At 44.2% G+C, this 24,486-nt stretch overlaps 2 protein-coding genes across 2 annotated transcripts; both read left to right on the top strand.

Annotated features, from left to right (window-relative positions):
• The first annotated feature begins 398 nt into the window (after nt 1–398).
• Nucleotides 399–2,718, top strand: LOC120022831 (keratin, type I cytoskeletal 13-like). Its single transcript, XM_038966854.1, has 5 exons — nt 399–407; nt 1,257–1,418; nt 1,558–1,683; nt 2,004–2,224; nt 2,556–2,718. Exons 1-5 carry the CDS (start codon nt 399–401, stop codon nt 2,716–2,718), a joined length of 681 nt encoding a protein of 226 aa, XP_038822782.1.
• A 5,473-nt stretch (nt 2,719–8,191) lies between these two features.
• On the top strand, nt 8,192–11,871 carry LOC120027579 (keratin, type I cytoskeletal 13-like). Its single transcript, XM_038972560.1, has 7 exons — nt 8,192–8,743; nt 9,275–9,357; nt 9,676–9,832; nt 10,070–10,231; nt 10,371–10,496; nt 10,821–11,041; nt 11,224–11,871. Exons 1-7 carry the CDS (start codon nt 8,192–8,194, stop codon nt 11,426–11,428), a joined length of 1,506 nt encoding a protein of 501 aa, XP_038828488.1. The 3' UTR covers nt 11,429–11,871.
• The last annotated feature ends 12,615 nt before the right edge of the window (nt 11,872–24,486 follow it).

Below are 24,486 nucleotides of genomic sequence, written 5' to 3'. Positions count from 1 at the left end.
AACACATTGGGAATTCAACAAACTTTTGTCTGTCTTTTTGAATGGGTGAATATAGGTTATAATCTCATTGATCAACATCTCAACCAAATATCACCCAATTGTCCATGTTCAAATTGTAACGTCTGCTTCCAACTCACACTCTCATTTACGTAGATCCCCTGAACGCAGCTCACTTCCCAGGCCACTTTCCAGCTCACACTCTCAAACACATAGATCCCCTGCACTTTCCCCACATACAGAACATGGGACTCAAATGGCAACATCTGGAGCATGCTCTGGTTATATGGAAATATGCAAACAAGCAATAGCTTGTTCTTGCACGCTGCAGATGCCAAATTCCTTGCCAAGGTGTTAAGGGAAAAGAACAGTACGTTCTATCATTAATCACATGGGGTACGATGCCTAGAGTAAGATCTCATCCCATGGTGCTATAAAGTTGGAAATGGAAGGTAAACTACTTTTGTTGGACCTGCAGACAACTACAGTGGATGGAAAATGCATAAAGTTGAGTGAAACTTAATATAATGATACCTGAGTCTATGCATAAAATCACACACACTATGAAGCAACAATGGACTGTTAGGTTTAAGGAAAAGGACAGGCGGTGATGACTGATTGCATCACCGCCTGGTATGGCAACTGCTCAGCATCTGACCATAAGGCGCTACAGAGGGTAGTGCGTACAGCCCAGTACATCACTGGGGCCAAGCTTCCTGACATCCAGGACCTACAGTATATACCAGGCGGTGTCAGAGGAAGGCCCCAAAAATTGTCAAAGACTCCAGAAACCGAAGTCATAGACTGTTCTCTCGGCAAGCAACACCGGAGCGCAAAGTCTTGGACCAAAAGGCTCCTTAACAGCTTCTACCCCCAAGCCATGAGACTGCTGAACAATTAATCAAATGGCAACCCGGACTATTTACATTGACCCCCCAACCCCCACTGCCTCTTGCACCTTTGTTTTTATACTGCTGCTACTTGCTGTTTATTATCTATACATAGTCACTTTACAAATTACCTCGACTAACCTGTGGTGGTGGTGGTGGTTAAAGTTTCGGCATGGGAAGGGGTGGCAGCGGCGGTGGCGGTTATGGTTTCGTTATGGGAGGGGGTGGTGGTGGCTTTCAAGCACATGTGTGTTAAGCAATGCTGTTCAAATTCATAATGAAGACAGAGGGCAGGTCAAGTTGTTACCATCAGGCAGTGGTCAGTTACGTCTTAATCCTTTAAACTCACCACTATGTGTTTCTCCACAGGAGCTGCTGGCCATGAGGATGCAGATGACTGGACAGATCAATTTGGAGGTGGACGCAGCACCACAGGAGGACCTGACCAGAGTCATGGCTGAGATCCGTGAGCAGTATGAGGCCGTTAGTGCCAAGAACCAGCGTGACCTGGAGTCCTGGTTCCAGACCAAGGTAGAACCCCTAGAAGCCCTAAACTATGTTCATGGTGTAGATGTTCCTTTACTTCTAGTTGGTAACATTATCACATTCTATCATGAGCTGAAATGTTGGTTTGTTCTTGTGATGATTGATCACATATTGTGTTTTACAGACAGAGATGTTGAACAAGGAGGTGGCGTCCAGCACAGAGGTTCTCCAGACCTCCAAGTCAGAGATCTCGGAGATCTGTCACACACTGCAGGGCCTGGAAATTGAACTGCAGTCACAGCTCAGCATGGTGAGCTGTAATTACAAACATCTGACCAAGAACCACAGTTTAGGGCATATTACTTACACAACTTTCTGCAACTTATCAATAATCAACATTTGACTCTTTCATCATTCTCTAATATCCCTCAAGTATCTCACTTTCACCTGGACTCTAACACTATCCCTCAAGTTGTTGTAGCCAGGCACCACTCCATTACTATATCTAACATCTACCTGCCTTCACATTCAGTTACTCAAGCTAACTTTTTCAGTATGACAGTAAACATTCCAAATTCCAAACATACTCCCACAGTTTGACGCATCATCTCTGTCTCTCCCGGCCAATAGAAAGGCTCCCTGGAGAACACGCTGGCGGAGACGGAGGGCCGCTACTCCATGCAGCTGGGACGCCTCCAGAACCAAGTGACCAGTCTGGAAGAGCAGCTAGTGTCCCTCCGCAGCGACATGGAACGCCAGGGCCAGGAGTACAAGATGCTGCTAGACATCAACACACGCCTGGAGATGGAGATCGCTGAGTACAGGAGGCTGCTGGACGGAGAGGCTAGCGGGTAAGGCAGGAAGCGATTGGACAGAGGGGGGCCAATGAGACAGACAGGGATGTGGGAGGAGAGTGTTACATCTTTGTGGGATGGGAAGAGGGGTGATAGGGGACCTTGAAACACATGAAAATGAATTTATGTCTCCTTTAACATTTGATTTTAAAAACAATGTTCATTTGAAGTTGACCTTACCATGAGCCATGGTTACTTTTGACATGAATCTACTGCTATGTGACTTTTTATTAGATATATATTATGATCATAGATGCTAACTATGCTAATCATGAGTTTCCCTTCCTCACAGCCTCAGCTCCTCGAAATCCGGCCACGGCTTCTCCAGCTCGCACGTCAGCTCCTCTAGCTCCGGCCTCAGCTCTGGTGTCAGTTCCTCCATCTCCGGCCACAGCTCCTCCACCTCCACCACACGCAAAGTGGTGATCGTCACAGAGGAAATAGTGGATGGCAAGGTTGTCTCCACAAGACAAACCAAACATACCTCTTAAGGTTCCACACACACAGCGAGCACTGCAGCAAGCAATGGGTTAACCCCATAGAAATATAATTACTAGAATGGGTATAGGAAATGAGAGGCCAGCACATGGAATATTACTGCTCCACAGTGCTTTGTTCATACAACGTTACCACTTATACAAAGTCTTCGTCAGATGAAAAATCCCTATTTTCATTGTCTGTCTTATTTGCTAAGCGCAGCTCTGGTTAACTCTAATTTAAGATGTGAATTCCATCCTCCTATTCTTTCTAGAATGGCTAAAGCCCCTCAGACACCCATCATGGAACATTGACTTGAATGGGGATTTATTTTCTGGTAATTCTATTTCTATGGTTAACACCTCCAGAACAACATATTCTACTACATCTGGATGGGACACCAACAACAGACCCCATTGTGAATACAATAAAGATGCTCTGACTTGCTGACACCATCATTCTGTTTTCTGTGTCTTTCAACTTGATGTATCTGATCTGGCATGCTCCTGTACATCTGACTATCATATAGGTTGTCATCTTTTGCACATGAGGCCAATTCTATGGTCTTGAGAAAGCATATGTTTCAGTATGATCTTGAATATATTTATGACATTCACTTGTACTGAGTTTAATACTAGGCAAAAACATTTAAATATTGATAGTAGAAATGTTGAAAGTTGTCAGCAATATTATATAATTCTATCTCTATTAAGAAAAATTCAGAGTTCTTAGATTCAGAGTTATATAGTGTATAGAGAGTGTTTGTGGAGTCAACTGTAGAGCTGGAAACCATGTTTTGGTGGAAAGATTTAGATTTGAAAACAATTAATTTGAAATTAGATGACAGAATGTATCTCCATCAGAACTACCATGTATGTCTATGGAAGTAGGTCAGGAGCAAGAGCGTCCTAGGTTTTGTATTGAAATCGATGTAGCCAGAGGAGGATGGAAAACAGCTGTCCTCCGGCTACACCAGGGTGCTACCATAGAGGGTCCTGTAGAGACTTCTGTAGACCTTCATTGTGAAAGTGTGTTTTAGGAAATCAGGTATTTGGTGACGTGAGTATATTTGGTATGGTTTTATCTAAAAAGCATAACTTTTTAATTTGTAAATATTTAGTATTTTTCAGAAATCACTGAGTAGGGTGGTCCTCATATTCCTCCTCTGAAGAGCCTCCACAGTTACACAACATCAGTAGGCATTGGAGTTAGATGATGGTACAGTTAGTTTTACCAGATATGACTGTGGGAGACTTAGGAGAATTGGGAAACTCTTGAAAAGTAGAGTGCTCTACTTACAGTGGTGCACAGCCATAAATCAAGATGCAGACCACATATACACTACATTTTTTATTTTGAAATGTAACCTTTATTTAACTAGGCAAGTCAGTTAAGAACAAATTCTTATTTACATTGATGGCCTTCTGGGTAACAATGGGTTAACTGCCTTGTTCAGGGAAGAACGACAGCTTTTTAGCTTGTCAGCTCGGGGATTCAATCCAGCAACCTTTACGGTTACTGGCCCAATGCTCTAACCACTAGGCTACCTGCCACCCAAAATGATATGGCCAAAAGTATGTAGACACCTGCTCGTCAAAAACCTATTTCCAATATAATGGGCATTAATATGGAGTTGGTCCTCCCTTTGCTAATATAACAGCATCCACTCTTCTTAGAAGGCTTCCCACTAGATGTTGGAACATTGCTGCGGGTACTTGCTTCCATTCAGCCACAAGAGCATTAGTGTGGTCGGTCACTGATGTTGGGTGATTGGGCCTGGTTCGCAGTCAGCTTTCCAATTCATCCCAAAGGTCTTCGATAGAATATCATTGTATGCTGTGGCGTTAAGATTTCCCTTCACTGGAACTAAGGGGCCTATCCCGAACCATGAAAACCAGCCCCAGAACATTATTCCTCCTCCACCAAACATTACAGTTGGCACTATGCATTAGGGCCAGTAGCGTTTCTCCTGGCATCTTCCAAACCCAGATTCGTCCGTCGGACTGCCAGGTGGTGAAGCGTGATTCATCACTCCAGAGAACACGTTTCCACTGTTCCAAAGTCCAATGGAGGTGAGCTTTACACCACTCCAGCCGAAGCTTGGCATTGCACATGGTGATCTTAGGCTTTTGTTCTGCCGTGGAAACCTATTTCTTTAAGCTCCAGACTAACTGTTTTTGTGCTGACCTTGCTTCCAGAGGTAGTTTGGAACTCGGTAGGGAGTGTTGTAACCGAGGACAGACTATTTTTACACGCTTCAGCACTCGGTGGTACCGTTCTGTGAGCTTGTGTGGCCTATCACTTCGCGGCTGAGCCGTTGTTGCTCCTAGAGGTTTCGACTTCACAATAACAGCACTTACAGTTGACTGGGGCAGCACTAGCAGGGCAGACATTTGACAAACTGACCTGTTGGAAAGGTAGCATCCTATGACGGTGCCACGTTGAAAGTCACTGAGCTCTTCATTAAGGCCATTCTACTTCCAATGTTTGTGTATGGAGATTGCATAGCTGTGTGCTCGATTTTATACACATGTCAGCAACGGGTGTGGCTGAAATAGCCACATACCTTTTCCATGTAGTGTATGATAGATGATATAGTGATTTATTAATTCAGATCAATTTATTTAATCAAAAATGGAATGCATTCGCCTGGCACCTTGTTTGTGTGAACATGCCAATGTAAACTGACTGACTGACTACACCCTTCTGATTTAGCATTGCTCAGAAAATACCATCATTTCACAATTGTAATAAGACACAGATGATACACTTTGGATTTGAATCCACTTCAACTAGATTGTGGTCTAGAAATTACTGCTTCAGGATGTCTTCTTTTAGACATACAGTTGAAGTCGGAAGTTTGCAGACACCTTAGCCAAATACATTCAAACTCAGTTTTTCACAATTCCTGACATTTGATCCTAGTAAAAATTCCCTGTTTTAGGTCAGTTAGGATCACCACTTTATTTTAAGAATGTGATATGTCAGAATAATAGTAGGGAGAATGATTTATTTCAGCCTTTATTTCTTTCATCACATTCCCAGTGGGTCAGAAGTTTACATACGCTCACTTAGTATTTGGTAGCATTGCCTTTAAATTGTTTAACTTGGGTCAAACATTTCGGGTAGCCTTCCACAATAAGTTGGGTGAATTTTGGCCCATTCCTCCTGACAGAACTCGTGTAACTGAGTCAGGTTTGTAGGCCTCCTTGCTCGCACATGCTTTTTCAGTTCTGCCCCCAAATTTTCTATGGGATTGAGGTCAGGGCTTTGTGATGGCCACTCCAATACCTTGACTTTGTTGTCCTTGCCACAACTTTGGAAGTATGCTTGGGGTCATTTTCCATTTGGAAGACCCATTTGCGACCAAGCTTTAACTGCCTGACTGATGTCTTGAGATGTTGCTTCAATATATCCACATCATTTTCCTGCCTCATGATGCCATCTACTTTTTGAAGTGCACCAGTCCCTCCTGCAGCAAAGCACCCCCACAACATGATGCTGACACCCCCGAGCTTCACGGTTGGGATGGGGTTCTTTGGCTTGCAAGCCTCTCCCTTTTTCCTCCAAACATAAAGATGGTCATTATGGCCAAACAGTTACATTTTTGTTTCATCAGACCAGAGGACATTTCTCGAAAAAGTATGATCTTTGTCCCCATGTGCAGTTGCAAACCGTAGTCTGGCTTTTTTTGTGTGGTTTTGGAGCGGTGGCTTCTTCCTTGCTGAGCGGCCTTTCAGGTTATGTCGATATAGGACTCGTTTTACTGTGGATATAGATACTTTGTACCTGTTTCCTCCAGCATCTTCACAAGGACCTTTGATGTTGTTCTGGGATTGATTTGCACTTTTTGCACCAAAGTATGTTCATCTCTAGGAGACAGAACGCGTCTCCTTCCTGAGCGGATTGACGGCTGTGTGGTCCCATGGTGTTTATACTTGCGTACTATTGTTTGTCCAGATGAACATGGTACCTTCAGGCATTTGGAAATTGCTCCCAAGGATGAACCAGACTTGTGGAGGTCCATTTTCTGAGGTCTTGGCTGATTTCTTTTGATTTTCCCATGATGTCAAGCAAAGAGGCACTGAGTTTGAAGGTAGGCCTTGAAATACATCCACAGGTATGCCTCCAATTGACTCAGATGATGTCAATTAGCCTGTCAGAAGCTTCTAAAGCCATGACATCATTTTCTGTACTTTTCCAAGCTGTTTAAAGGTACAGTCAACTTAGTGTATGTAAACTTCTGACCCACTGGAATTGTGATACAGTGAATTATAAGTGAAATAATCTGTCGTAAACACTTGTTGGAAAAATTGCGTGTGTCATGCACAAAGTAGATGTCCTAACTGACTTGTCAAAACTATAGTTTCTTAACAATACATTTGTGGAGTGGTTGAAAAACAAGTTTTAATGACTCCAACCTAAGTGTATGTAAACTTCCGACTTCAACTGTATTTGTTCATGCGAAGGAGGTCTGTTTGTTCCTACGTTGGGGACATTGTGTGTCCGGAAGAACCAGTTACAGAATTCCAATGGACAGGGGGTTGAGTTCTGGGTGAATCTAGTGACTGTCAGTGGCTCTATGTGCTGTTGTGCTCGGCTCAGCTCGCTGTGACTGGGTTGTAAACAGCCACATACAACCAGGAAGTTATTTATGAATAATTAAAAGGCAAAGTAAGGTGAGGAGGTATATTTTAGTTTTTACAAACTTTAGACAAGTATTAGGGCAACATTTATCCATTGTTTTTGAACTGAGGCTGGACCACTCAGGAAAACTCAACACCTCTTGGAAAGCCATTCTGGCATGTCTTTGGCATTAAAATATGTGTAATTGTCCCGTTGTGAAATAAAAAGTTTAACCTGGGCTTTGCTCCTTTCATATTTATTTTGATCCTGACAAATTCCCCAGTCCCTGTCTTGGTACATATCAGGTAGAGGTAAATAGCCATTCGGTGTTTAAAACAATATGCTCAGAAAACATGGCAAAGTTCACCTGTCACAGCATGTCAAAGTTATACTGTGTGTGTTGACTGATTGACTGACCTACCTGGGGCTAATAGAAGCAGGTTTGTTTATGCTTTCAACCAGACGCTATTACGGGAGAGGAATTCCATCTATTTATAGGTGCACTTTTATATGTTTCTGCAGGCTGACACCATATATAGAGTGAGATGGGGAGAGTGGAGTTGCACAACAATAGTATATTTTCAATATTTGCATATCCACACATACAGTACATATCTATCCTCTTCCATCTCCTTCTGCATCCTAGCATGTCAAAGTGTGGGGGAGGATCCCCTGCCCTACATGTGGTAAATCCTCCCTGTACTCCTCCCTTCTCTATTCCACCCTTCTGCCTCTCCCACCCATGTCCTCCTCCCACCGTCCATCCTTCTGCCCTGAGCAGCATAAAAAGGGAACAGTGGCTGGGCTGTGCACCACATTCTCTCTCCTCATCCCAGGCAGGCAGACTCCCTCTCAGCAGCCATGTCCTTCTCCAGATCTAGCATGTCCTACAGCAGCAGCGGCGGTGGAGGCGGAGGTGGCACCATGTCCATGAGGTCTGGAGGTGGAGGTGGAATGGGTATGGGCTCCTCCCGCTTCTCCTCGATGGGTGGTGGTGGCGGTGGAGGAGGCCGCGTCACTGCCATGAGGGCCGGCAGTGTGTATGGAGGTGCAGGAGGCTCTGGGGTGCGCATCTCTAGCTCCTCGTTCGGTTCCGGCGGCGGAGGTGGTGGTGGCGGTTATGGTTTCAGAATGGGAGGGGGCGGAAGCGGCGGCGGTGGCGGTTTTAGTTTTGGCATGGGAGGGGGTGGTGGTGGTGGCGGTGGAGCCGACATTAATGTGTCGGTCAATGAGAAGGCCACAATGCAGAACCTGAACGACCGCCTGTCCACCTACTTGGAGAAGGTGCGCATGCTAGAGGCGGCCAACGCCGAGCTGGAGCTGAAGATCCGTCAGTTCATGGAAAGCAAGACGTCCCCCAGCGCTCGCGACTACTCTGGCTTCTACGCTATTATCGCCGACCTGCAGGACAAGGTACGTGACGTGTTTCCTAGATGGCAAGAGCACTCAATAACGACATCACAGCATGTCAAAACATGATCATGTCTGCATTGTGACAATGTTATGCTTTATTAGAGAGTATAGGTACGGTGAACACATGTCAGTTACTGAGAGTGATATATGACTATTGGAAAATGCAAAATTATATACATTTGTTATAATTGATTAAACCAAGATATTGCACCGAAGATAAATGACAAGACAGTATGCATATTTGCAGCTGAAGCATTGAAAATAAAGCAGATAATTGAAGCCAATCCTTCCTCTCTTTTAAGAGCCCCTAGGCGATTGCAAAAGGTGCAATTAGTTTCTTTGTGTCATGCTTTACAATGTTCACAAAGATAACAGGTTCCCTGTAATGCTTCTATTAGCTATAATTTACAGTGCAGCTGAAACTCAGAACTGAGTGATTACAGTGTGATTTAACAGTTTGTGTGTACTGCATTTGTGTGGAATTCCACGCATGCCCCATCCTGAAATGTTTTGCCATCCTCCACCTCTCAGATCCAGGCTGCCACCTGCTTGAACGGAAGCATCTATCTCAGCATCGACAACTCAAAGCTCGCTGCAGACGACTTCAGAAACAAGTAAGTACACCCAACACCATCCACAGATACAGTACACTGCTGGTGCATTACATTAACCACATGGAATAACCCCAAATCTGTAAAAACCCTCATACTGTTTTTTATTACATTTTGTGTTTAATCTATAAAAAAGGAAACCAAATGACATTACCCTTCAGCTCCACCATAACCACACACCCCCAACAGACATATCAGAAGCCTGGTGTTACTTTCTGATATTTAAACTTAATGGAATACTAGAATCTATAACCCCCCTGCTATTCTCACAGAGGAACACATTCAGGCAGTTCTTTGACCTAAGCTCTCTCTATCTCTCAGGTATGAGAACGAGCTGGCCATGCGTCAGTCAGTGGAGGCGGACATCGCCGGGCTGAAGAGGATGCTGGACGAGATGACCATGGCCAGATCTGACCTGGAGATGCAGATCGAGGGGCTGAAGGAGGAGCTCATCTATCTCAAGAAGAACCATGAGGAGGTGGGTGTGGGCTGATGGAACATATCCATACAGTCCCTTAATGTATTACATCTATTGACCACGTCAAGCTGCTAAGGGTCTTCACTAGAACACCATTGCTGGCTTTCAAGCACATCTGTATCAAGCAATGGTGTTCAAATGTATAATGAAGACAGTGGGCAGGTCAAGTTGTTACCATCAGGCAGAGGTTAGGCACTTCTTAATCCTTTAAACTCACCCCTATGTGTTTCTCCACAGGAGCTGCTTGCCATGAGGACGCAGATGACTGGACAAATCAACGTGGAAGTGGACGCAGCACCACAGGAGGACCTGACCAGAGTCATGGCTGAGATTCGTGAGCAGTATGAGGCCGTTAGTGCCAAGAACCAGCGTGACCTGGAGTCCTGGTTCCAGACCAAGGTAGAACCTCTAGAACCCCTAAACTGTGTTCATGGTTTAGATGTTCCTTTACTTCTAGTTGGTAACATTGTGACATTCTATCATGAGCTGAACTGTTGGTTTGTTTCTGTGACGATTGACCACATATTGTGTTTTACAGACAGAGACGTTGAACAAGGAGGTGGCGTCCAGCACAGAGGTTCTCCAGACCTCCAAGTCAGAGATCTCGGAGATCCGTCGCACACTGCAGGGCCTGGAAATTGAACTGCAGTCACAGCTCAGCATGGTGAGCTGTAATTACAAACATCTGACCAAGAACCACAGTTTAGGGCACATTACTTACACAACTTTCTGCAACTTTTATCAATAATCAACATTTGACTCTTTCATTATTCTCTACCATCCCTCAAGTATCTCACTTTCACTTGGACTCTAACACTATCCCTCAAGTTGTTGTAGCCAGGCACCTCTACATTACTATAGCTAACCTCTACCTGCCTTCACATTCAATCACTAGAGCTAACTTTTCAGTATGACAGTAAACATTCCAAATTCCAAACCTACTCACACAGTTTTTTGACCCTTCATCTCTGTCTCTCCCGGCCAACAGAAAGGCTCCCTGGAGAACACGCTGGAGGAGACGGAAGGCCGTTACTCCATGCAGCTGGGACGCCTCCAGAACCAAGTGACCAGTCTGGAAGAGCAGCTAATGTCTCTCCGCAGCGACATGGAACGCCAGGGCCAGGAGTACAAGATGCTGCTGGACATCAAGACACGCCTGGAGATGGAGATCGCTGAGTACAGGAGGCTGCTGGACGGAGAGGCTAGCGGGTAAGGCAAGAAGCGATTGGATGTCTCCCTCAACATTTGATTTTAAAAACAATGTTCATTTGAAGTTGACCTTACCATGAGCCATGGTTACTTTTGACATGAATCTACAGCTATGTGACCTTTAATAGATATTATGATCATAGATGTTAACTATGCTAACCATTGGTTTCCCTTCCTAACAGCCTTGTTCACAGCTCCTCGAAATCTGGACACAGCTCTTCCAGCTCCCACATCAGCTCCTCTAGCTCCGGCGTCAGCTCCGGCCTCAGCTCCTCCAGCTCCGGCCCCAGCTCATCTACCTCCACCACACGCAAGGTGGTGATCGTCACAGAGGAAATGGTGGACGGCAAGGTTGTCTCCTCAAGTGAAACCAAACACACCTCTTAAGGTCCCACACACACAGCGAGCCCTGCAGCAAGCAATGGGTTAACCACATAGAAATATAATTATAAACTAGAATGGTTATAGGAAATGTGAGGCCAGAACGTGGAATATTGCGGTTCCCCAGTGCTTTATTCATGCAACCTAAAATACAACGTTACAACTTATAAAAAGTATTTGTCAGATAAAAAATCCCTATCCTTGTTATCAGTGTTATTTGTTTAGGCCAGCTCTGGTTTACTCTAGTTTAAGATGTGCATAACGTCCTCCTATACTTTCTAGAATGGCTAAAGCCCCTCAGACACCCATCATGGAACATTGACTTGAATGGGGATTTATTTTCTGGTAATTCTATTTCTATGGTTAACACCTCCAGAACAACATATTCTACTACATCTGGATGGGACACCAACAACAGACCCCATTGTGAATACAATAAAGATGCTCTGACTTGCTGAAACCATCATTCTGTTTTCTGTGTCTTTCAACTTGATGTATCTGATCTGGCATGCTCCTATACGTCTGACTATCATATAGGTTGTCATCTTTTGCACATGAGGCCAGTTCTATGGTCTTGAGAAAGCATATGTGTCAGTATGATCTTGAATATATTTATGACATTCACTCGTACTGAGTTTAATACTTGCCAATATTTTTAGAAATGCTGATAGTAGAAATTTGAATGCAAGTTGTCAGCAAAATTACATCATTCTATCTCTATTTATCAAACTCTCAGTTTTTCAAGCATTAGATTCAGAGTTATATACTGTATGGAGAGTGTTTGTGTAGTCAACTCTAGTGCTGGACACCATGTTTTGGTGGAAAGATGTCAAATTGAATTCAAGTCATATGAAATGAGAGCACAACATGTATCTGCTATGACATCCATACTCACAGATTCATATAGTCAGTCTATTATAAAGCATTAATATCTCTGAAACAAGTGAAACCACACAGTGGAGTTTATAGGGTTAGTGTTGACAAATATGACTGTGGGAGACTTGAGAAACTCATACAAGGCTTGAAAAGTAGAGTGCTCTACTCACAGTGGTGCACAGCCATAAATCAAGATGCAGACCACATGTAAGGGAAAGGGAAAGTGGGATACCTAGTCAGTTGCAGAACTGAATGCATTCAACTGAAATGTGTCTTCTGCCTTCATCCAATATAGTAATTCATGCATTCGGATTGATTGCTTTCATCTAAACGGATTGCTTTGCCCTGGCTCCTTCTATGTGTGAACATGTCACTGCGGACTGACAGACTGACTGCACATTTCTGATTTAGCATTGCTTATAAAAGCCATAATATCACTTGATTGTGTTCTAGAGAATATTGCTATAGAATGTCTTCTTCATTACATATTTGTTCAGGCAAAGGGGGTCTGTTTGTTTCTACATTGTATGTCTGGAAGAACCAGTTACGTAATGCCAATGGACAGGGGTTGAGTTACAGGTGAATCTGGTGAGTGACAGCGGACTCTATGTTGCACTGCTGTACTCTGCTCCGTGTGACAGCCACAAACAACCAGATAATAAGTTATGAATTATAAAAGGTTGAGGCTAAAATGAAGCGGTATACCTTAGTTTACACACAAACAAGCTATTGCATGCTCTATTTATATAAAGAAACAAACTAAAATCAAACTAAAACTGAACACTTTATGCCACTAGCTGAATGTCAGTGGAAAGTACATTCTAGTAGGGGGAATAATAATACAAGTATTCCTTTACTTTGCAAAATCTTGTTCATCTGCTTTCAGTTAGAGTTTATATTGTTTTTAAGATTAAGATGAAGAACCTTAATGGTCAATTGCACACAAGGTCCAAACCGAAATGACTTGCTCTTTTTACCCGACCCACACATACATACAGATTTTTTGGAGAGGTGTGGGGTGCTGCCACACTGGATGTCCGGGGAGCTTTTGTTGTGGGGGGTTAAGTGCCTTGCTCAAGGGCACAACAGCAGGCAATGACGTCTAAGATTTGATACCAGTAACCCTCCGGTTGCCAGCTCACTTCCCGACTGATTTTTCCCGTCAGATCCGAGATTCAATCTTGCAACCCGGTTGCTGGCTCCCCTCTCTAACTGCTAGCCTACCTGCCACCCTTTATGGGTGATTGCACAGTAGGCACAAGCTGCAATCCAAACTTAGAAGTGGGTGTACACCATTGCCTTATTTAACCCTTATTCTACCAGGTGAATTGACTGAGAAGATAACTCATTCTTATTTATAGCAACAACCTGGGAATAGCTGCAGGGGAGAGGTGAGGGGGTGAAAAAGTCGCTTAGAAAGCTTGGGATGATTAGATGGTCATCACGGTTGGAGGGCCAGATTTGGGAATTTAGCTAGGACATAATCATGGCCCACTAGATTGTGCGGTCTGTCATCTTTTTGGAGGGGAGAGGACAGGCAGAGGTCACTTTACATAGTTCATGCTTCATATATTTTCTCCTGGGGGGGTTCTGCATGTTCATTCCTGTCAAACATGTACATTCTTTGCTTGTGTCTGATCAACAGAGTAGCAGCAGCGTATATGATGATTGTTTGTGTGAGTGTGTGTGCATGTGTGTAGAGTCAGCATGAATGTGTGTGTGTGTTCTGTGTGTGTGAGAAAATTAAGTGTGTGTGTGTCAAATCAAATCAAATGTTATTTGTCACACACACTTGGTTAGCATATGTTCCTGCGAGTGTAGCGAAATGCTTGTTCTTCTAGTTCCGACAGTGCAGTAATATCTAACAAGTAATCTAACAAATTCTAACAAAATGTGTGTGTGTGTGTGTGTGTGTGTGTGTGTGTGTGTGTGTGTGTGTGTGTGTGTGTGTGTGTGTGTGTGTGTGTGTGTGTGTGTGTGTGTGTGTGTGTGTGTGTGTGTATGTATGTGTGGACGTGTTTAACTATACTTGTGGGGACCAGAAATCACCACAAGAATAGTAAACAAACAACATTTTGACCAACTGGAGACATTTTGTTGATCCCCACAAGGACAAAGGCTATTTCCAGGGGGGTTGGGGTTAAGGTTAGAATTAGTGTCAGGGTTAGATGTAGGTTTAGGAGCTAGGGTTAGTTTTAGGGTTAGGGTTAGGAGCAATTTTGAATTGGACTGAATTGTATGTCCCCACACGGTTAGCTGTGCAAGACTGTGTGTGTGTGTGTGTGTGTGTGTGTGTGTGTGTGTGTGTGTGTGTGTGTGTGTGTGTGTGTGTGTGTGTGTTGGAGTATCAATGTGAGTGTGTAGAGTCCTGTGAGTGTGCATAAAGTAAGTGCAAAAATAAAGAAATTCATAAAAAGGGTCAGTACAGATAGACCATGTAGTGATTTGGTTAGCTATTTAGTAATATCTCGTCCACAGATTTTCGTGGACAGATGAAACGGCGAGAATCTGTCAAGGCTCACGTAGAATAATGTCATTACGAGCGGCAGTAGTTCCTGGTTTTCCGTTTTCGTCATTGATTATTTGGATGAATCAGAATTGGGGCGAAGGCGGTGCGTAAACTGGTAGAGTGATTTTTAAGCCTGTGTGCGGATGATAAGCGGTTTCCACTTGATTCCACAGCCACAAAGTCATGATAAATACTGGTGAAATTTGTTAAAGGGAGGACTTTAGCCGAGAGTTTCCATGTGGCGAAGGAGGAAACTTCGCTTCCTTCCTTTGCACAAAGGTAATCATAATTGTTAACGGCATTCCCTCCAAAAGTAAAACAGGAAATGGCAAACTTTACGAGAAGCTTCTGGGTAACTGAGATGAGCTATTTAGCCGGCTGGGAACAGAAGCTGTCCAGGAGCTGTTGGTGTCACGTACTGGTACCACTTGCCGTGAGAACAGTTTATGGCTTGGGTGGCTGGAGTCTTTTCCGGGCCTTCCTTTCACACCGCCTGATATAGAAGTCATGGATGGTAGGGAGCTTGGCCCCAGGGATGTACTGGGCTGTCCACCCCACCCTCTGTGGCACCATGAAATCGAGGGTGGTGCAGTTGCCATACCAAGCAGAGATGCAGCCAGTCATGACGCTCTTAAGGGTGCAGCTGTATAACTTTTTGAGGACTTGAGGGCCAATGCCAAATCTTTTCAACCTCATGAGGAGGAAGATGCGCTGTCACGCCTTCTTCACGACTGTGTGTGTGGGCTATTTTAAGTCCTTAGTGATTTGGACACCGAGGAACTTGAAGCTCTCGACCCACTCCACTACATCCCCGTCGATGTGGATGGGGGAGTGCTCATCCCCCCTCTTTAATGTTGTCCACGATCAGCTCCTTGGTCTTACTGATGTTGAGGGAGAGGTTGCTGTCCTGGCACCACACTGTTAGATCACTGACCTCCTCCCTGTAAGCGGACCTCCTCTCCAAACTTGATGGTGTCGGAGTCGTGCGTGGCCAGGCAGTCGTGGGTGAACAGGGAGATCAAGAAGGGACTAAGCACACACCCTTTTGTGGCCGCCATGTTGATGGTCAGTGTGGCGGAGGTTATGTTGCCTACCCTCACCACCTTTTCAGGATCTAGTTGCAGAGGGAGGTGTCAATGAACAGCATTCTCACATAGGTATTCCTCTTCTCTTGTTGGGTGAGAGCAGTGTGGAGTGCAATTGAGTATGCGTCGATCTGTTGGGGCAGGATGCAAATTGGAGTTGGTCTAGGGTGTCTGGAATGATGGAGTTGATGTGTGCCATAACCAGCCTTTCAAAACAGTTCATGATTACAGATGTGAGTCCTACAGGGCGGTAGTCATTGTGGCAGGTAGTCTTAGAGTTCTTGGGAACAGGAATGATGGGGGCAGCTTGAGACGTGGGGATTAGAGACTGAGACAAGGAGAGGTTGTAAATGGCTGTTCTGCGCAAGCACTGAGAATGTGCCCTGGAATACTGAGTGTTTACCTGATTAGCGAGATCACCCAGGGCTCTGAATCGGCGGGTGCGCTCATGCACGGCTCGGTGTTGTTTTTGTTGAAGCGTGCATTAAATGCATTGAGTTCTTCTAGTAGAGAGACATCATTGGGAAGATCATGGCTGGGCCTTCCTTTGTAATCCGTAATGGACTATAGCCCCTGCCACATGCAGCGGGTGTCGAAGTCTGTGTAATAGGACTCCAGCTTGTTCCTATATTGTCCTTATGCTTGTTTGATGGCTGTCTGGAGATCGTAGCAGGACTTCTTGTACTTGTTTGTGTCCTCAGCCATAGCCCTGGGGTTGGCTGCGATATCCCTGTGTGCGCTAAGCCTGTCCTTTAGCTTAGCGCCAAACTCTGTGTTAAATCAGGGCTTTTGATTGGGGAAGTAGCGTCGCTGATGTATTTCCTAATAAAGCCGTTGGCGGAGGTGGTTAGCTTGTCGATGATATTGGCTGAGTAACGTAAAATATTCCAGTCAGTGCTAGCAAAGCAGTCTTGTAGCTTAGTCTCCGATTCGGGGGACCATTTCTCTATGGAGCGGGTATTTCCTGTTTGACCTTGTAGATAGGAAGTAGGAGTATAGAGTCATGATCTGATTTGCCGAAGTGGGGACGAGGAAGGGCCTTGTATGCTTGCTTGTGGATAGAGTAACAGTGGTCTAGGACTTTATCGCCCCTACTGGAGAAGGAGACGTGTTGATGGAAAGAACCAACCCAGATACAGGTTTCTGTGATTATATTAATTATCAATACCAATCATTAAAAACAACATACAGAGTAGAGAGACATCATTGGGAAGATCATGGCTGGGCCTTCCTTTGTAATCCGTAATGGACTATAGCCCCTGCCACATGCAGCGGGTGTCGAAGTCTGTGTAATAGGACTCCAGCTTGTTCCTATATTGTCCTTATGCTTGTTTGATGGCTGTCTGGAGATCGTAGCAGGACTTCTTGTACTTGTTTGTGTCCTCAGCCATAGCCCTGGGGTTGGCTGCGATATCCCTGTGTGCGCTAAGCCTGTCCTTTAGCTTAGCGCCAAACTCTGTGTTAAATCAGGGCTTTTGATTGGGGAAGTAGCGTCGCTGATGTATTTCCTAATAAAGCCGTTGACGGAGGTGGTTAGCTTGTCGATGATATTGGCTGAGTAACGTAAAATATTCCAGTCAGTGCTAGCAAAGCAGTCTTGTAGCTTAGTCTCCGATTCGGGGGACCATTTCTCTATGGAGCGGGTATTTCCTGTTTGACCTTGTAGATAGGAAGTAGGAGTATAGAGTCATGATCTGATTTGCCGAAGTGGGGACGAGGAAGGGCCTTGTATGCTTGCTTGTGGATAGAGTAACAGTGGTCTAGGACTTTATCGCCCCTACTGGAGAAGGAGACGTGTTGATGGAAAGAACCAACCCAGATACAGGTTTCTGTGATTATATTAATTATCAATATCAATCATTAAAAACAACATACAGACAGAACATTTCATTTTTGAGGTTGCAAAGGCTAATGGTGAAGACAAGGAAGTGTATAAAAGAAAAGGGTTATCATGGACCACATGAACCTCTTCCCCTCCCACCTCCCACAATCCTCGATCCCACGCCAGCACCAAGATGCCCGTTTCTGAGAGTTTGTAAAAGTCTGCAGAGTGCAGGTATAGTCATGAGAGTACATTTCACACTGCCATGTCATAGCACATGTTATTCTATATAGTTGAGAGATACACATATGCATGACACAAACCAGGAGAGTTTAGGAGATGTTATAGAGATAGAAATGTTTGACTAATGCGAACTTAAACTTTTGTGACCAGAGGCAAAAACACTCTTCGCATAATTTTACTCCTCTGGGTTTGAGAGTAATGTGGGTACGAAAGAAAGTGGGGAAGGGAGGGATAAGAGTGGGATATGGCTGTGCAATTTACTCTAGACTACATTTTATCATAATTATTATCATGAAATAGCATACCCAACAATAGATGTCATGCTAAACGAAGTAGAATTGCAGGAACTTAGCTTTAAAACAGAAATGCCAGGGCCACATTTCTGGTTCTAGTCTGCCCTTGCTTGCACCATGTACTTTTAATGCAAACTGCAATTCAGCTCATTTGGTTGTGCTATTAGATGAAGCACAGTGACAACACATTGAGTTGTACAAATACACAACATTTCTGTCATTGTTTTGCCATTTGAACCTTGTGCTAAACGTTTGAAAGTGCAGATATAACACATTTAGGTGACAACTAAACAAAAAATCAGACAATGTTTTTCCATTGTTTTGGATTGTTTAAAGCATAGTGATAACACATTGGGAATTCAACAAACTTTTGTCTGTCTTTTTGAATGGGTGAATATAGGTTATAATCTCATTGATCAACATCTCAACCAAATATCACCCAATTGTCCATGTTCAAATTGTAACGTCTGCTTCCAACTCACACTCTCATTTACGTAGATCCCCTGAACGCAGCTCACTTCCCAGGCCACTTTCCAGCTCACACTCTCAAACACATAGATCCCCTGCACTTTCCCCACATACAGAACATGGGACTCAAATGGCAACATCTGGAGCATGCTCTGGTTATATGGAAATATGCAAACAAGCAATAGCTTGTTCTTGCACGCTGCAGATGCCAAATTCCTTGCCAAGGTGTTAAGGGAAAAGAACAGTACGTTCTATCATTAATCACATGGGGTACGATGCCTAGAGTAAGATCTCATCCCATGGTGCTATAAAGTTGGAAATGGAAGGTAAACTACTTTTGTTGGACCTGCAGACAACTACAGTGGATGGAAAATGCATAAAGTTGAGTGAAACTTAATATAATGATACCTGAGTCTATGCATAAAATCACACACACTATGAAGCAACAATGGACTGTTAGGTTTAAGGAAAAGGACAGGCGGTGATGACTGATTGCATCACCGCCTGGTATGGCAACTGCTCAGCATCTGACCATAAGGCGCTACAGAGGGTAGTGCGTACAGCCCAGTACATCACTGGGGCCAAGCTTCCTGACATCCAGGACCTACAGTATATACCAGGCGGTGTCAGAGGAAGGCCCCAAAAATTGTCAAAGACTCCAGAAACCGAAGTCATAGACTGTTCTCTCGGCAAGCAACACCGGAGCGCAAAGTCTTGGACCAAAAGGCTCCTTAACAGCTTCTACCCCCAAGCCATGAGACTGCTGAACAATTAATCAAATGGCAACCCGGACTATTTACATTGACCCCCCAACCCCCACTGCCTCTTGCACCTTTGTTTTTATACTGCTGCTACTTGCTGTTTATTATCTATACATAGTCACTTTACAAATTACCTCGACTAACCTGTGGTGGTGGTGGTGGTTAAAGTTTCGGCATGGGAAGGGGTGGCAGCGGCGGTGGCGGTTATGGTTTCGTTATGGGAGGGGGTGGTGGTGGCTTTCAAGCACATGTGTGTTAAGCAATGCTGTTCAAATTCATGATGAAGACAGAGGGCAGGTCAAGTTGTTACCATCAGGCAGTGGTCAGTTACGTCTTAATCCTTTAAACTCACCACTATGTGTTTCTCCACAGGAGCTGCTGGCCATGAGGATGCAGATGACTGGACAGATCAATTTGGAGGTGGACGCAGCACCACAGGAGGACCTGACCAGAGTCATGGCTGAGATTCGTGAGCAGTACGAGTCCTTAAGTGCCAAGAACCAGCGTGACCTGGAGTCCTGGTTCCAGACCAAGGTAGAACCTCTAGAAGCCCTAAACTATGTTCATTTTGTAGATGTTCTTTTACTTCTAGTTGGTAACATTGTCACATTCTATCATGAGCTGAAATGTTGGTTTGTTCCTGTGATGATTGACCACTTATTGTGTTTTACAGACAGACGTTGAACAAGGAGGTGGCGTCCAGCACAGAGGTTCTCCAGACCTCCAAGTCAGAGATTTCGGAGATCTGTCACACACTGCAGGGCCTGGAGATTGAACTGCAGTCACAGCTCAGCATGGTGAGCCGTAATTATTTACACGGACCACCATTTAGGGGGCATTACTTACACAACTTTCTACAACTTTCATGGATGCTAACTATGCTAATCATTGGTTTCCCATCCTCACAGCCTCTTTCTCAGCTGCTCGAAATCCGTCCACAGCTCCGGCCTCAGCTCCGGTCTCAGCTCCTCCAGCTCTGGCCTCAGCTCCTCTAGCTCCGGCCTCAGCTCCTCTAGCTCCGGCCTCAGCTCCGGCCCCAGCTCCTCCACCACACGCATGGTGGTGATCGTCACAGAGGAAATGGTGGATGGCAAGGTGCAAGCAATGGGTTAACAACATTGAATTAAATATCGGTTGAGTAACGTAAAATAACCCAGTCAGCGCCAGCAAAGCAGTCTTGTAGCTTAGTCTCCGATTCGGGGTACCATTTCTCTATGGAGTGTGTCACAAGTACTTCCTGTTTGACTTTGTAGACAGGAAGTAGGAGTATAGAGTCATGATCTGATTTGCCGACGTGGGGACGAGGAAGGGCCTTGTATGCTTGCTTGTGGATAGAGTAACAGTGGTCTAGGACTTTATCGCCCCTACTGGAGAAGGAGACGTGTTGATGGAAAGAACCAACCCAGATACAGGTTTCTGTGATTATATTAATTATCAACACCAATCATTAAAAACAACATACAGACAGAACATTTTATTTTTGAGGTTGCAAAGGCTAATGGTGAAGACAAGGAAGTGTATAAAAGAATAGGGTTATTATGGACCACATGAACCTCTTCCCCTCCCACCTCCCACAATCCTCTATCCCACGCCAGCACCAAGATGCCCGTTTCTGAGAGTTTGTAAAAGTCTGCAGAGTGCAGGTATAGTCATGAGAGTACATTTCACACTGCCATGTCATAGCACATGTTATTCTATATAGTTGAGAGATACACATATGCATGACACAAACCAGGAGAGTTTAGGAGATGTTATAGAGATAGAAATGTTTGACTAATGCGAACTTAAACTTTTGTGACCAGAGGCAAAAACACTCTTCGCATAATTTTACTCCTCTGGGTTTGAGAGTAATGTGGGTACGAAAGAAAGTGGGGAAGGGAGGGATAAGAGTGGGATATGGCTGTGCAATTTACTCTAGACTACATTTTATCATAATTATTATCATGAAATAGCATACCCAACAATAGATGTCATGCTAAACAAAGTAGAATTGCAGGAACTTAGCTTTAAAACAGAAATGCCAGGGCCACATTTCTGGTTCTAGTCCGCCCTTGCTTGCACCATGTACTTTTAATGCAAACTGCAATTCAGCTCATTTGGTTGTGCTATTAGATGAAGCACAGTGACAACACATTGAGTTGTACAAATACACAACATTTCTGTCATTGTTTTGCCATTTGAACCTTGTGCTAAACGTTTGAAAGTGCAGATATAACACATTTAGGTGACAACTAAACAAAAAATCAGACAATGTTTTTCCATTGTTTTTGGATGGTTTAAAGCATAGTGATAACACATTGGGAATTCAACAAACTTTTGTCTGTCTTTTTGAATGGGTGAATATATGTTATAATCTCATTGATCAACATCTCAACCAAATATCACCCAATTGTCCATGTTCAAATTGTAACGTCTGCTTCCAACTCACACTCTCATTTACGTAGATCCCCTGAACGCAGCTCACTTCCCAGGCCACTTTCCAGCTCACACTCTCAAACACATAGATCCCCTGGACGCATCTCACTCTCCAGATCCCAATCACCCTAATTCTGATAACCTATTCACACACCTGTATGTCATTATCACACACTATTTAGTTCAGTTCTTTGCACCCAATCATTGTGAAGTATTGTTTGTTTTTGACACACTTTTATTTGGAGCACTGGTTTTCGCGTGATTTAATCCTCCTATGTATGATAGTTTTGCCTGCCTCACTAACGACGCCTTTTCCCTGTACTTTAGCCTATCAGATTTCCTGTTATCTACCTATTTCCTGATCTCTCGGACTACATTACTAGCCTTTTCCCTGCCTGTACTTTTTGGACCCACTGTGTATGACCTGCTGCCTGCCCCTGGACCCAGCTACCTGCCTCCTCCTATGGTCCTTTACATTAAACACCTGCTGTGCCCTGCGCTTGAAACCAGCTCTCTGTCTCCCTCGTGTTCCTTACAGAAATGACATGGTGAGCCCAGTGAGATGTCACTGCAATTTACGTGTTAATAATATGTCAGCTATGGTGACAATTTACCTACATAGGTTAAATGTAACTTTTTTGTTACATATTCTAGTTAGACCGTGTTGACTTAAAGGCAATAGCTGTATATAGTGCAACATCTCCACCAATGTCACAATAATCCATTCTAATGCAAATCATTAATAACATGAGAACATAACTTCTGCAATGCTCATTGGCTTTAACGAAATGCAAATCAACTTTCCCACATACAGAACATGGGACTCAAATGGCAACATCTGGAGCATGCTCTGGTTATATGGAAATATGCAAACAAGCAATAGCTTGTTCTTGCACGCTGCAGATGCCAAATTCCTTGCCAAGGTGTTAAGGGAAAAGAACAGTACGTTCTATCATTAATCACATGGGGTACGATGCCTGGAGTAAGATCTCATCCCATGGTGCTATAAAGTTGGAAAAGGAAGGAAAACTACTTTTGTTGGACCTGCAGACAACTACAGTGGATGGAAAATGCATAAAGTTGAGTGAAACTTAATATAATTGTACCTGAGTCTATGCATAAAATCACAAACACTATGAAGCAACAATGGACTGTTAAGTTTAAGGAAAAGGACAGGCGGTGATGACTGGTTGCATCACCACCTGGTATGGCAACTGCTCAGCATCTGACCGTAAGACGCTACAGAGGGTAGTGCGTACAGCCCAGTACATCACTGGGGCCAAGCTTCCTGACATCCAGGACCTACAGTATATACCAGGCGGTGTCCGAGGAAGGCCCCAAAAATGGTCAAAGTCTCCAGAAACAGAAGTCAGAGACTGTTCTCTCGGCAAGCGACACCGGAGCGCCAATTCTTGGACCAAAAGGCTCCTTAACAGCTATCCCCAAGCCATGAGACTGCTGAACAATAAATCAAATGGCAACCCGGACTATTTACATTGACCACCCAACCCCCACTGCTTCCTGCACCTTTGTTTTTATACTGCTGCTACTTGCTGTTTATTATCTGTGCATAGTCACTTTACAAATTACCTCGACTAACCTGTGGTGGTGGTGGTTATGGTTTCGGCAGTGGAAGAGGTGGTGGTGGCTTTCAAGTACATGTGTATTAAGCAATGGTGTTCAAATTCATAATGAAGACAGAGGGCAGGTCAAGTTGTTACCATCAGGCAGTGGTCAGTCACGTCTTAATCCTTTAAACTCACCACTATGTGTTTCTCCACAGGAGCTGCTGGCCATGAGGATGCAGATGACTGGACAGATCAATTTGGACGCAGCACCACAGGAGGACCTGACCAGAGTCTTGGCTGAGATCCGTGAGCAGTACGAGTCCTTAAGTGCCAAGAACCAGCGTGACCTGGAGTCCTGGTTCCAGACCAAGGTAGAACCTCTAGAACCCCTAAACTATGTTCATGGTGTAGATGTTCCTTTACTTCTAGTTGGTAACGTTTTCACATTCTATCATGAGCTGAAATGTTGGTTTGTTTCTGTGATTGACCACTTTTTTTGATTTACAGACAGAGACGTTGAACCAGGAGGTGGCATCCAGCACAGAGGTTCTCCAGACCTCAAAGTCAGAGATTTCGGAGATCCGTCACACACTGCAGGGCCTGGAAATTGAACTGCAGTCACAGCTCAGCATGGTGAGCTGTAATTACAAACATCTGACCAAGGACCACAGTTTAGGGCATATTACGTACACAACTTTCTGCAACTTTTATAAAAACTCAACATTTGACTTTTTCATCATTCTCTACCATCCCCAGCTCCTCCACCTCCACCACACGCATGGTGGTGATCGTCACAGAGGAAATGGTGGGTGGCAAGGTGCAAGCAACGGGTTAACAACATTGAAATATAATTCGTAGAATGGGTATAGGAAATGAGAGGCCAGCACATAGAATATTGCTGTTCCCCAGTGCTTTATTCATGCAACCTAAAATACGTTTCAATTTATACAAAGGGAACATTCACCTGAAAAGACTATCTTCATTATCTGTGTTATTTGTTAAAACTTCTTACGGCTGAGATCCC

This window comes from Salvelinus namaycush, chromosome 2 (genome assembly GCF_016432855.1).
Source record: "Salvelinus namaycush isolate Seneca chromosome 2, SaNama_1.0, whole genome shotgun sequence".
NCBI classification, from domain to species: Eukaryota; Metazoa; Chordata; class Actinopteri; order Salmoniformes; family Salmonidae; genus Salvelinus; species Salvelinus namaycush.
Note: the sequence above shows the minus strand (reverse complement) of the source record. Positions and strands in the feature narration are given on the sequence as shown.

Excerpts from the sequence above, each read along its gene's own strand:
- LOC120022831 (XM_038966854.1), top strand. Across the intron at positions 1,419-1,557 it reads AGTCCTGGTTCCAGACCAAG|ACAGAGATGTTGAACAAGGA; the intron begins GTAGAACCCCTA and ends TGTGTTTTACAG. Across the intron at positions 1,684-2,003 it reads TGCAGTCACAGCTCAGCATG|AAAGGCTCCCTGGAGAACAC; the intron begins GTGAGCTGTAAT and ends CCCGGCCAATAG.
- LOC120027579 (XM_038972560.1), top strand. The coding sequence starts at position 8,192 with ATGTCCTTCTCCAGATCTAGCATGTCCTACAGCAGCAGCGGCGGTGGA. Across the intron at positions 10,232-10,370 it reads AGTCCTGGTTCCAGACCAAG|ACAGAGACGTTGAACAAGGA; the intron begins GTAGAACCTCTA and ends TGTGTTTTACAG. Across the intron at positions 11,042-11,223 it reads CTGGACGGAGAGGCTAGCGG|CCTTGTTCACAGCTCCTCGA; the intron begins GTAAGGCAAGAA and ends CCTTCCTAACAG.